At 53.0% G+C, this 12277-nt stretch overlaps 5 protein-coding genes across 5 annotated transcripts; 3 read left to right on the forward strand and 2 right to left on the reverse strand.

Annotated features, from left to right (window-relative positions):
• Positions 1 to 1257: 1257 nt before the first annotated feature.
• K489DRAFT_299632 (uncharacterized protein) lies at positions 1258 to 1773 on the forward strand (the record flags this gene model as incomplete). Its single annotated transcript, XM_033600384.1, has 1 exon — positions 1258 to 1773. A coding segment is annotated over one exon (516 nt), but the record flags the coding sequence as incomplete, so codon positions are not given.
• Positions 1774 to 2481: 708 nt separating this feature from the next.
• Positions 2482 to 2877, forward strand: K489DRAFT_307595 (uncharacterized protein; the record flags this gene model as incomplete). Its single annotated transcript, XM_033600594.1, has 1 exon — positions 2482 to 2877. A coding segment is annotated over one exon (396 nt), but the record flags the coding sequence as incomplete, so codon positions are not given.
• An 859-nt stretch (positions 2878 to 3736) lies between these two features.
• Positions 3737 to 6510, reverse strand: K489DRAFT_391025 (AFG1-like ATPase; the record flags this gene model as incomplete). Its single annotated transcript, XM_033606653.1, has 2 exons — positions 3737 to 5269; positions 6496 to 6510. The coding sequence occupies 2 exons, from the start codon at positions 6508 to 6510 to the stop codon at positions 3737 to 3739; spliced, it is 1548 nt and encodes a 515-aa protein (XP_033456002.1).
• Positions 6511 to 6888: 378 nt separating this feature from the next.
• Positions 6889 to 10622, reverse strand: K489DRAFT_384467 (uncharacterized protein). Its single transcript, XM_033605864.1, has 3 exons — positions 10277 to 10622; positions 7490 to 10014; positions 6889 to 7415 (listed from the first exon to the last, which is right to left on the reverse strand). Exons 1-3 carry the CDS (start codon positions 10311 to 10313, stop codon positions 7281 to 7283), a joined length of 2697 nt encoding a protein of 898 aa, XP_033456003.1. The 5' UTR covers positions 10314 to 10622; the 3' UTR covers positions 6889 to 7280.
• Positions 10623 to 11139: 517 nt separating this feature from the next.
• K489DRAFT_373949 (ATP synthase F1 gamma) lies at positions 11140 to 12254 on the forward strand (the record flags this gene model as incomplete). Its single annotated transcript, XM_033603475.1, has 3 exons — positions 11140 to 11195; positions 11310 to 11905; positions 11992 to 12254. The coding sequence occupies 3 exons, from the start codon at positions 11140 to 11142 to the stop codon at positions 12252 to 12254; spliced, it is 915 nt and encodes a 304-aa protein (XP_033456004.1).
• Between the last annotated feature and the right edge of the window lie 23 nt (positions 12255 to 12277).

Genomic DNA, 12277 nt, shown 5'->3' on the forward strand with positions numbered 1-12277 from the left:
CACCCGTTCCCCATCAGGCACCTAAAAGTACAACCCTTAGTAACGCCAGCATCGCATTCCTCCCGGGGCACAACCTTCACACTCATCTTTACCACGACTTTCTTCTACTTGTATTCTTCCTCTGTCACGCCCGGCTGGACCGTCTTTTCGCAGCAACATCATTGATTGTTCGCCCGGCAATCTGCTAGAATCTCCCCCGGCGACGGACGACTCGTTGCTCGGCTTCTGACGCCGAGATCTTCACCCGCCACGTCACCGCTCGCGGAGCTACTCTGCCGAACACCTCCCACACACACGCACGATCACGCAACCTCACAGTTACCTACACGATCGCTTGGCCGCCTTCATTTACTACCGTCGATCAACGCGTCCCTTGCCGCTCATCACACGCCATCACGATCGTTGTCGTCCCTCTACCTGCCACGACTGGGTTCGGCACGCCTTCAGCTCGACCGGCCTGAAATCATGCCCTGCTGATCCACACTCATTATCACCATGGGTCAAACCACGTCTATACCCACTCGCGTTGGCGAGGATGTCGACGATTCACGAAGGCGAGATCGCTCCATGCCTGCTTTGAGGAGGATGCTGCCCGAACGTCGAAGACAAGAGCATGAGTATGACCAGGATGGATTGCTTAATCGCAGTGCTCACTCTCGCAGTACAACTTGGACGTCAGCTCAAAGGACACGTCGTCGGAGTCTTTCCCGTCTTTCACAAATGATTTTACGAAATGAGGATTCTGCGACGAGTATTGTCTCACAGGAACAGTCTGACAACCGGAGAAGCGAGCTCTTGCACCGCACGCGGTCTCGTCTGAACGACTTGATCCACCGGCGTGGCGGCAGCTACTCACTTCCGCTGGGTGGCATATCCCGGACACGTGGTCGTGTGCCTTTTGACTGGCAGGATCATCGTGATGCAACTGGCGAGAACACACCCCGGCTTCCTTCTATTGACCTAGCATCTACATTCGACGATGACCTGATTCCTCCACGGTCGTCACATGGCACTCCTCCATCGTCTGTGAGTCGCGATGATGGTCCCCGTATGCGCTTCCCTACACGGGCAAGCCGACGACCAGACCCTCTACTGAACCCTATTCGTAACTTGGGCAACAATTTGACGTCTTCGTTACGGCGACGTCGGCTATCTCAACGAAGTCTGGGCTCGACGAGACCACGCGGCACAGAGGATCAGGCAGTCATGTTGAGCCAACTGCTCAGTTGGGCAGCTGCAGCGACCGCTGCCACGCTCATGGGTGACGATCCTAATGCTATTCAAGGAGCTCGGAGTCTCACAAATGGAACCGGACTTGGAGATCTGGCAGGCGGTGGTGAGGATGGTAGCTTCGAGGGATTTCTAAGCGCCCTACGGAATGGACGGATAGCATCAGCGTTGAGGCAAGGCACGAACGATGGTGATGCGGATAACGACGGCGCTCCGACACCGCCGCTCAACTTCTATCGTATGTTCCGGTTTGGACCGTCAAGTACTACTCCGGAAACCCCACGGGAAGGCGAAGGTGGTGAGAATGACGAGCCTCGACTCGTACCCATCATCATTGTGGGAATCCGGTCGGTGCCTCAGGGATCAGGTGCGAACGGCGGAAATCTCAACGAAGACCTACCTCCATTTATCAATGCTTTGAGTAATTTCCCTACGCCTCTTGCAGCAAACGCGCTGGATATGCACGACGGACACAGCATCGACGCTCTACTGAGTCCACCACAAAACGCATCATCTTTCCGGGCTCGTCGGCGAGCGAGCATGGGTGGAATCGGTATGGGCCGTAATCGCCTCAGTGACCGCATGGATGACCAGCGCGGCGAACATCCATCTCCTGACCGACGACGCGAGCGACCCTGGAGTGTGGCCTCGAGCTCGAATTTTGAACCACGTCCTCCACCAGCAACGCCTGCCAGTCCCAGTCCCGAGCTCAGTCGAATTTCCAGCCGCGACACCACTCCGAATCCATCACGGCCGGCCTCGATGATCGGCAACAGCACGCGCGGAGCTGTCGGTAATGACTCTCGCCGTAACAGTCTTCTCCATCGTATTTCTGCCGCCAGTCCACTCAGCTCTCACACCGAGGAGACGGCCTCTCTCCACTCGGCACGATCAAGCACTAACCTTCTTGGAGACCTCGAGTCATTCCGATCTCTACACCGTCGATCCGACACAGCGCCGAGCAACATTCACCTCCCTCGCTTTGCTTCGGGCCACCCTCGCCGCAATGGCTTTGTCGAGCCTAGCAATCCTCCCTCTCTATCTCGGACTGCTTCACATCACAGCGATATTGACGCTCGAGAAGACCGTGATCGTGACAGTACAGCCGCTGGCGCTGCAGGTGGTAGCACAGGGAGCCGCAGCGGTGATACCCGTAGCTGGATTATCTACGTTCTTGGCGGATCATATCCGGAGACTCATCCGATCCTCACCACGCCGAGTCTCTTCACCGAAAACCCCACGTACGAAGACATGATGTTGCTCTCCGCGTTACTAGGGCCTGCAAAAGCACCTGTTGCTACAGCAGAGGCAGTACAGAGTGCCGGAGGAATATATAATATCGTGGCTGCGGCAGAGATCTCTGAGGACGCAGCGAAGACGGCGGAGCTGGTCGCTGTCGCCATTACGGCCGCGTCCACGGACGCTGAGGGCAAGTTCAGTGATGCACAACCCCAGATGATACCCCTGGAGCCTACCCAGCGCTGCCTGGTCTGTCTCTCGGACTTTGAGCGAGCCGACGTTGCGCGAAAGTTGGCCACATGCCATCATCTTTTCCACCGAGAATGTATCGATCAGTGGCTGACCACTGGCCGGAATTCATGCCCGTTGTGCCGAACGCAGGGCGTTGGAGAAGTTGAGGAGGAAAAAGGCGACGGCGCGGCAGCTGTCAGCACGACTGAAGAGCAGTCTATAGACGGAGCGCAGGAGGCAGCAGCCTCATTCGCGGCAAGCGGATCCCTCGCAACCGCGACAGGTGGTCGTAATGGTGCGATCGACGTGTGAGAAGAATAAGCATCCTTGCAAGAGAGCTGGCCGCGACAACATACGGATATTGCGGATGATACTAAGTCAGAAATCGACCGCGTTTGTCGTTCAGAATATTCGATTTTCTTCGATTCTCGTCTCGCGCCTCCCAGGTCAATGATCAAGTCAAAGCTTCGCTTCGATTAGGCCTTTTTTCGACAGCTAAGATGGTCTACGGGTGGGAACGCTTGAGCTAGAGTCCTTGTCTGTCCTTTCTCTCGTTGAAAGAGGAGGCGATGATTCGGTTCGGAGGTCAGGCGAACAGGCGGCGCCGAGTAGGTTTCTTTTGGGTGTTTCAGGTGTTTTTGGAACTCTATTGTATGAGACTTTTTGCATGGGGATTTAGGAGTACAGCGAAACAGGGATGACAATTGAAATGGACTTTTGGGGTGCGGATTTTGATGGGAGTATTACTACAGTACTATCTACAGCATAGCGTAGCATGAGCGTGAGGGAGCAAAGTCTGGAATTTTGATTCTCTCTTTATGGTCGATTGTTCTCCTTTTCCTTTGTCCTCGGAATCTGTTCTTTCCTTTTATTCGCCTCGACGGAAGTCGCTTATTATTTGAGGGTCGGTCAGCCAGGCCTTTTAGTGTCCAGATCTCAATTGCTTCGAAACAAATTTCTATACATTCCACTCGAATATCCAAGACGAGGACACACTTGCCAACATGCCCTCGAAAAGTCCCAGAGAAAAAGGCTCTCAATAACTGTCCTGCCTCCACGTCCCCCTCACCTTCTGGTGCGCCTCCACGTCACTCTTCCCGCCATCCTTCTCCAACCCCATGCCCCTCTCCACCCAGTCCTGACTACCCATCTCATGCAACCGACTCAATGCACGCGCAAACGCGAAGGCTTCCTCGTCACCCGTGAAAATCGAACTTCCCTTCAGACTATCCATATTCATCCCCAAATCGTCCATCAGACTACGCATCGCATCGTTGACATCCGCACCCTCCTTGGTCGCCTCGATCGCGCTGGCGCTGGCGCCCGACGCCGCGATTTTCTCCACAAACGCCCCGGCTTCTTTGCGGGACATGAACAGTTGTGTCAGGGGCACGGCGGATGTCAGGACGAGTTTCGCTCGGGATTCGTAGACCGCGTCGAGGAAGGTGATAAAGCGTCGCGCGAGATCCCGCGTGCGGAGGTTCATCCCCGGCACGTCGGTTATGATAAACGCGTCGTAGCTGCGGACCAATTCGAGGTAGTCTGCGGCGCCGGTGGCGCGGCCGATGAGTTGGTTGAAGGTGAAGCGGCAGGCGCGGCCCGAGGCCAGGGGAACTTCGATCTCGCGGCCCCAGACGTGCTGGACGGCGCGGTGCGGGGGGTCGTTGTTGAAGTCACCGAGGAATTTGAACCAGTGGTCTGCGTGGCGGGCGGCGGCGGCGTCGCCGAGAGGGTGGTGGTAGACTCCTGATGGCGGCCGTGGAATCTTGCGGTAGTCGGTTGTGCTGTCGAGGTTGAGAATTTTGAGCTGGTCTTGGAGGATGTTGATGCATGGGATGAAGGATTCGCGTTGGATGCCGTTCTTGTAGAGATCCCTGGGATGGCGGTTGGAGGTGGTGATGAGGACGGTGCCGTGATGCATGAGAGATTCTATCAGGCGGCGGAGGATCATGGCGTCGGCGACGTCAGTGCACTGGAATTCGTCGAAGCAGAGGATTTGGGCCTTCTCGGCGATCGTTGCTGCGACAAAAGGTATAGCGTCGATGTCGTTACCATGGACAACTTTCATCTTGTGAATCTCTTTGTGTACGTCCTGCATGAAATTGTGGAAGTGGATGCGCGATTTGTTCTGGATGTTGTCGGGAAGGGTATCATAAAAGAGATCCATGAGCATCGTCTTTCCACTCCCCACATCACCATACATGTAGAGGCCTTTCGGTAAGCCCTCGGGTATTGGTAGAGCCAATTTTTCCTCCTTCTTAGCGAATATGTTTCCCAGGAATGATCTCGATTCCTCACCGGATCCGAACATTGATCCCTTGAATTGTTTCTCCTCGTCTTCTGCTACGCCGAAGATTTTGGCGAAGACTGATTTCTTTTTGGGCTGGAGCGACTCGATGGATGGATGAATTACTTTTGGGGGATCATAATTGGCGATCGTATCATGGAGATCTTGTAGAGATTGAATCAACGTCCGTTGGTGCTCATCATTCCGTAGTCGTCCACTTCGCACTCTCGCATCATATTCTGCAATGGGGCCATGAGATGTGCTCTCGCTCCTCTTCTCGTCCTTTTGACTCGACATGCTCCTCCGGCCATCGCTCTTGCTTGCTAATGACTGTTGCTGCGTAATCCCGAGAGGTCTGCACAACTGTTGCCGAACCAAGGCATCTCTTCTGATCCTGCATCCCGTGCATATTGATCTCTGATGTCGAGAGATGATTTGCGCTTGTCGGGCAACTCGCCAGGAGTCCCTCAGAAAGAAATGAGTGCGCGCGGTCGCCATGTCGCTCGTGTGTCAAGCAGACGGATCCTCCGAGTACCGGACCCGAAAGACGATTGTGCGCAATTCGCGATTTCAAGGTGTTTGTACACGGCGATGGGCCTTGTAACAGACACACTCTCAGTCGCGATTATGAGAGCAGTCGGATCTGTATCATGCGCCAATATCGAATATACATTAGAAAGTAGCAGGATCGGTCGTGTGGTGGTGGTGTGCGACAGTCGGTCTCGGGAACTGGAAACGCGCCCTGAAATTGCAAATTGAAGCTGTTCGAGCCGAAGGACTGACGATGCTTTGTTGGCCGTGTTCGGCATCTGGGGCTCCGCAATTTGGGACCTCAGAACATCGCTGCCCGCGAGTCACCAGATATCTTTTCGTCAGCAAATGAGAGTTGATAGATCCTGTCGTGCACCTTGCAATGACAAACGAGATATGCGATTACAATGGACCATAGACACTGATCCATCTGCAATGAGAAGTCGAGTAGAATATTCCGGCGGCATCATGCCTCGAAACATTCCCTCTCCGTCCTGATGTACTTACTGTATATACATTCATACAAGCGACACTGCACGAAATGGCACACCTCATCCTCCTTTCAACTCACATAACCATTGCCTCACTCCTCTGCCATTGCTCCCTTTCATCGAGAAGCCTTCAAAGCCTAACACGCCCGCGGCTGAGTGCCAACGCAACCCAACCTCCAATCAAACAAAGTCCGCCAACAGGCGTGACCGGGCCCAGAGGTTTGAATGTTTGTCCGTCAAGGATGAGCAAATAGATGGAACCCGAGAACATGGTCATTCCGGCGGTCAGGAGAGATTTAGCCCAGATGTTTCGGGGCGCGGCTTGTTCGGCGACGAGCAAAGCGACGGAGTGAACGAGCTGTTGGCAAGAGAATCAGTGAGAAGCTGCTCGATGGGTAAATTGTATCGTGAGTTGATAGATCCATTATCTTACCTGGTAGTGAGCGGCCGTCGACCAACTAGCGATCTTCGCTGGATCGGAGACACGCGATTTGAGGCCATGGGAACCAAATGCGCCGAGCACCACGGCTGAGCCGCCGTATATGCAGCCTGTGATCCACCACGCCGATGACATTTTTACCGCTTGGGATGAAGTCTTGTTCGGAACGGAGAGCGTTGACTAGTGAGGATGGAACAAATACTCCAGGCGTTGTTGGTACAGTAAACACAATGCCGATGACGGTACTGGACGAAGCACTCCCGAGAAAGTCTGGGGATCCGGCCTCGAAAGAGGACATACACGCACGCACATCCCCTATTGAACATGACCGACTGCACTCCACCTGTTGAGGACGACGTCTATGCAGTACTCGTTCGAGGCTCCGAGAACAGTGCAGTATAACGACTATGGAATGTATATGTAGTAGGACATTCATGTCTCTCCATGTTCTTCGACGGGTTGAGCTACGCTGCTACATACTAGGGTTGATCTTAACCCAAACCTAAGTGAAGCTCAATAACACATTTTAGAGATTATGAGAGCGACAAATGTTAGGACTTGCTTGGAAAATGTGTGTGTGTGTGTGTGTGTGTGTGTTGCATACGATGATCCGGTCTGAAAGTGAAAACGCTGACCACATATCTCGCGGTGGATGTCCTTGGGGAACGGCCTCTTTCCTAACGCTTTTGCCTACCCTGATCGCTACCGCCCAAATGACAGAAGTACATGGCTCAAAAATGCAATGAATCGATCTCTCCTTAAAAAGTAGCACACAAAATAAGTATCTCCACGAGCACTCGTCGCCTGGCCAGCAAAAATCAGACTTGAATGCTCAAAAGTCCCAATTCTCATCTGCAGACTTGATGGCCCACTCGAACTTCTCTCGGAGCGTCTTGGAGAAGAAGCGCTCGATGGGGACATCGTACTTCTTGGAGAAGACGACTGTGAGGCGCGGATCGATGTAATTCTGTGGGGAAAGTAGGTCAGTATTTTGAAAGAGTTGTCATCGGGCGACAGCAGCAGGCCGAAGGCAAGACTCACGATCTTCGAAGTGCCCAATGCCACCTCCTTGTTATTCTCACGATCCTCGCTCTGCAGCTGCAGCGTCGCGATCCTCGTGTCAAGCTTCTCCAGATCCTTTTCGTACTTCTCCACGGTGGGACTTCGGCCCTCGGGCAGGACCTTGCCTGATTTGCGTTCAGCTTTGAATTTCGCATCCAGCTCAGTGACAGCGACAAGGCGATCTTTCAACTCCTTGTCCTTCATCGGTTTGGAACCTTCGGACTCGAGCTTCTCGTTCTCCTTCTCGAACTTTTTGGTAATCTTGACCTTCTCGGCCTCAACGAGAGAGGTATGGTGGGAAGCGATCCATTCTTTCGTAATGTCCTCGGGCAAGGCGAAATACTCTGCACCCTTCTTCTTTTTCAGCTTGGGCTCTTCTGCGAGCATCATTTGCTTGATGCGCCATTGCTGGTAACGAAGCGCATTGATCCGGTCCTCCATCTTCTCCATCTGCGCAACATGGCCAGCACCAACAGTGCGCTTGTGGTTACAGAGAATAGCCACGCGACGATTGGCATCGTTGTATGCCTTTACCTTCTCCGGAATGGTACCTTTGGCTGTCATCTCCTTCAGCAGCGTAGCCATGGTGAAAGAAGCATTGTAGGTACGGAAGACCTTGGCAGTCAGTCCGGTCATGTAGTTTGACAGATGCTTGTTGAGTGAAGACGTTGTTAGACGGTCGAAGATCTCGTCACCTTCTTTCTTGGGGGAACGCTTGAAGATCTTCAAGTTCTTGAACACTTGAATATCGACCTCAACTTCATCGTAAAAACGGATTGAATCCTTACCCAAAAAGTCGAAGATGACCTTGTTGGGAGGGCTGAGAGTGATGTGTTCGAACTTGAGCGAACAACATCCCACTGTATCCGCTTCGTCCTCGCCTTTTTCATTACCAGCACGGAGCGCGAATTGATCGATAAGGTATACTGCCGTTGCTCGTTGCCTCTCAGCCATGCTTTCTGATTTGAGCTCCTTTTTGTAATCTTTACGGATCTTGTCAATGTGCTTCTTCAGCTCACGAGCCTTTTCAAATTTCTTGTAGTCACTTTGTCCTTTGACATCGGAGTTGGCAGCCAGCATGACATATTTGTACGCGCCGTTGATGTTCTCCTGCCACATGGCCAGCCAAGTACCTTCCTGGTCATGCTTGACTTCTTTCCATTTGTGACCCTCTGGAGGTCTTGGCACGGTCGCCTCCTTTCCGATGTTGATGGTGATTTGCTCGGGTGAGACACGCTTCTTGAAGCGGCCCGTCTTTGGGTGTTCTCCGCGCCCTCGGAATAGCCCTGGCGGTTCGACTCTGAAGTTGCCGACTTTCTGCTTGCGGCCGTCCCACATGCAGTACAAATATGGAGCTTCTGCTTCATCCTTCTTCGCCTTGATTTCCTTCTTTTGCGCAGTAGTCAGCGCCTTCTTGGCTGTGCGCTCAGCATCCACATGATTGAAGATGGGCTTGAAATCACACTTCTCGAACTTCGTGATTTTGACCTTATTGCCATTTTTGTCCTTGGCGTGGCCTGTCTTGTCCAGTATCGCTTTGAAATCGTCGAAGAAATTTTTCTGGAACGTCGGATTTTGCACGTTGTGCTCCGAATTGAGCATGCTTCCGAAAGCGTAGGCGATTTCCTCGGCGTCGGGGTGCATTGACACCGGCTGTCCATCATATAACATCTGAACGTTCTTCGGCAGCGGTTCGTATTCAGGAGGGAAGACGACACCGTTGTGCTCCAAAGTAGTCCACTTGATAGTGCCATCGCCCTTGCTTGGATCCTCCCACCATCGATACTCTTCTTCTTCACCCTCTTCTTCTTCCTCTTCTTCTGCTTTCTTCTTGACAGCCGCCTTGCCCTTCTTGGCCGGCGTCGATGCTTCCTTCTTCGAAGTGGTCGTCTTTTTCGGTGCCGTCTTCTTCGTTGCAGCAGCTTTCTTGCTTAATGGCATGTCATCATCATCGTCAGATTCCTCCTTCTTGACACGCTTCGCACCGTTCAGGGACGGTCGTGCTGAGCTAATTTTGGCCAAGGGGATATCATCTTCATCGTCAGAGTCCACCTTCTTTGACTTGCGCCGTGAGCTCGAGTCATCTTTACGAATTGCTTGCGCCTCCTTGGCGGCCTTTTTCTCGATGTCTGCCTTTTGTTTCTGCAGCTTTTGAACAAGCCCTTTATCTGATTTCTCACCGATCTGGTCCGCCCTGATCGGGATAGGCTTAGAGATCTTGCGGACGAGAGGTTCGTCATCAGAATCATCCGCGACAGTGTTGGTTTTCCGTTTCTTCAATGGCAGGTCGTCTTCATCCTCATCGCTGGCGTCTTTGTAACTCCTGCCGTTGGGTAATGAAGCCTTGCGCTTGCCGTTGGATGTGCTATTCGGTTTGTCGACGTCCATCGCATCGACAGGTCCGTTGGCGATGCTGATGCCTGGCTTCACGGCACCGTTCGTCCTCGGCATTCGTTTGTCCAGGGCGGCGTCGTCAGCTTTGGAGATGATGGCTTTTGACTTGACTAGAACACTTGTGAGTGGTGGCTCGGAGGATTGCCAATCCATGGCGGGCAAATAATGATGGTGCGGATGGAAGCAAGAAGATTGAAGTCGATACGAATCAAATACTGAGTTGGAATTGATCGTGTCGACCTCGTCGTTGTTGCTCAAGTCTGCTCATGCTTGCACGTGCCAAACCTCATTCTGGCCTTCGAAGCTGCAGAGTACCAATGTGACGCGCCAGCGGTGAAATTTGCTTGTGATAGATGCGCAATGCGAACGTACCTTTGATTAGTGGCTTATCATCTTCTGAGTCCGACATTTTGAAATTTGAAATAGGCCAAGGTCGCCGCGGGAGCTGTTGTTGTTGGGGTGAGAAGAGTTGCGCGCGTGCTCCCCAAGTTCTATCAGACGTGACGCGGTTGCAGGCTGCTGGACTTGAGCTGAAGAATTTCGCACGCGCCTGCCCCCAAGAGAAGACAAAATGAAAAGTTGGACGTTGAAAGATTGGAGAAAAAATATTGAATGATTTATGCAGAAAATTTGACGATATCCTCGAATACTTGAGCCTGAAATCGGGTGGTATTGGACATGAAAGAAAGGATTGAAGACACCAAGAACTGCCCGAAATCTGACGGAGTTTGGACTTTGGTGAGATCACTCACGACGAATGCCACGTTCGAGAATTCACGACTTTCGGCCGGGAGATCACTTCGACTTATGACACAGCTCGAAAGATTCTCCACCGAGACTTTCCTCAATCACAATAAGCCCAGCAAGCACTGGTAAAAACAATTCGACATTTGCTTGCTGGTTCCAATGGCAAGCCAATGCGCAATACAATCACACCGGTGGAATTTCAAAAGTTGGAATCACTACTCGCACTACTCGATCACACGTAGCGTATTGTCAATTCCAACTGTGAAAACAATAGATTCGTCTTGTTCTAGTATAACATAAATGTTGTGGATTCGCCGTCTCATTTTCGGGATGTGGAATCACGTGATCAGAAGCTAACTGCCGGCTGGCGTTGAAGCTCCGAGGACTCCCTGTGATGAAACTGGAGCTACCACACAGCAGAGACCGACATCACTGCCGTCCGTCAAACCAATAACCTCATCACCACTCGTGCAGCAGCAGTCGTCGCAATGCTGTCCCGAGCTGCTCGTCCTGCCCTGCGGGCCACCGCCGCGCCCTCGCTGCGGTACGTCACGAACTCGAGCGCCCTGGCGCGATACCCGAATCCCGGAGAGCCACGCAGACATTGGAGGAGGAGAAAAATCCATTGACATATGCTAACATTCCATTGCGCGCGCAGACCCGCCGCCGCCGCCGTCCCTGCCCTTCAGAATGCCAACTACGCGACGCTCCGTGAAATCGAGGGTCGTCTCAAGTCGATTCGCAACATTGAGAAGATCACCAAGACCATGAAGATTGTCGCCTCGACCAAGCTCACCCGCGCCCAGCGAGCCATGACCGAGTCCCGTTCGTACGGTCAGACTTCAGAGACCGTCTTCAAGGAGGCCGAGACCAAGGAGTTGGAGAGCGAGAACAAGAAGACGCTGCTCATCGTCTGCAGCTCGGACAAGGGTCTCTGTGGTGGTATTCACTCTGGTCTCACCCGTTACGTTCGTCGTTTGATGAACGAGGGTGGTGAGTTCGATTTGATTGTGGTCGGCGAGAAGTGCAAGGCGCAATTGGGCCGAAGCAACGCGAAGAACATGGTCGTGTCCTTTGCTGGTGTCGGCAAGGACGTACCCACCTTTGCCGATGCTCAGGCCATTGCCGACCAGGTCTCCCAGGTCTCTGGCGAGTACTCCAGCACCAAGATCTTGTACAACAAGTTCATCAACGCTCAGAGCTACGAGGCCACTATCATCGAGGCTTTCTCTGACGAGGCCATCCGCGCGTCACGTGAGTATCCCGCATGATGACCGGGGACAGATATCTCCTCCGCAAACGAAACACCGTCTGATTTATCCACTAACATATTCTTACAGCAAACTTCTCCACCTTCGAGTTCGACGACGAGGTCTTGGGCAACCTCCGCGAGTACGCCCTGGCCAACTCCCTCTACTGGGCTCTCGCCGAGGGCCACGCTTGCGAACAATCTGCTCGCCGTAACGCCATGGACAACGCCTCCAAGAACGCCGGTGACATGATTGGCAAGTTCCAGATTCTGTACAACCGAACACGACAGGCTGTGATTACTGGCGAATTGGTCGAGATTATCACTGGTGCCGCCGCGTCCGAGGACGCGTAAACGCAGGGTTCGCATGCCTCCGC

Source organism: Dissoconium aciculare (assembly GCF_010015565.1).
Source record: "Dissoconium aciculare CBS 342.82 unplaced genomic scaffold K489scaffold_15, whole genome shotgun sequence".
Lineage (NCBI taxonomy): Eukaryota > Fungi > Ascomycota > Dothideomycetes > Mycosphaerellales > Dissoconiaceae > Dissoconium > Dissoconium aciculare.

Coding starts and splice junctions, on each gene's coding strand:
- K489DRAFT_384467 (XM_033605864.1), bottom strand. CDS start 10,313: ATGTCGGACTCAGAAGATGATAAGCCACTAATCAAAG. Junction 10,015..10,276: donor TGATAAGCCACTAATCAAAG/GTACGTTCGCAT, acceptor CAAGTGTTCTAG/TCAAGTCAAAAGCCATCATC. Junction 7,416..7,489: donor CATTGGGCACTTCGAAGATC/GTGAGTCTTGCC, acceptor CTTTCCCCACAG/AATTACATCGATCCGCGCCT.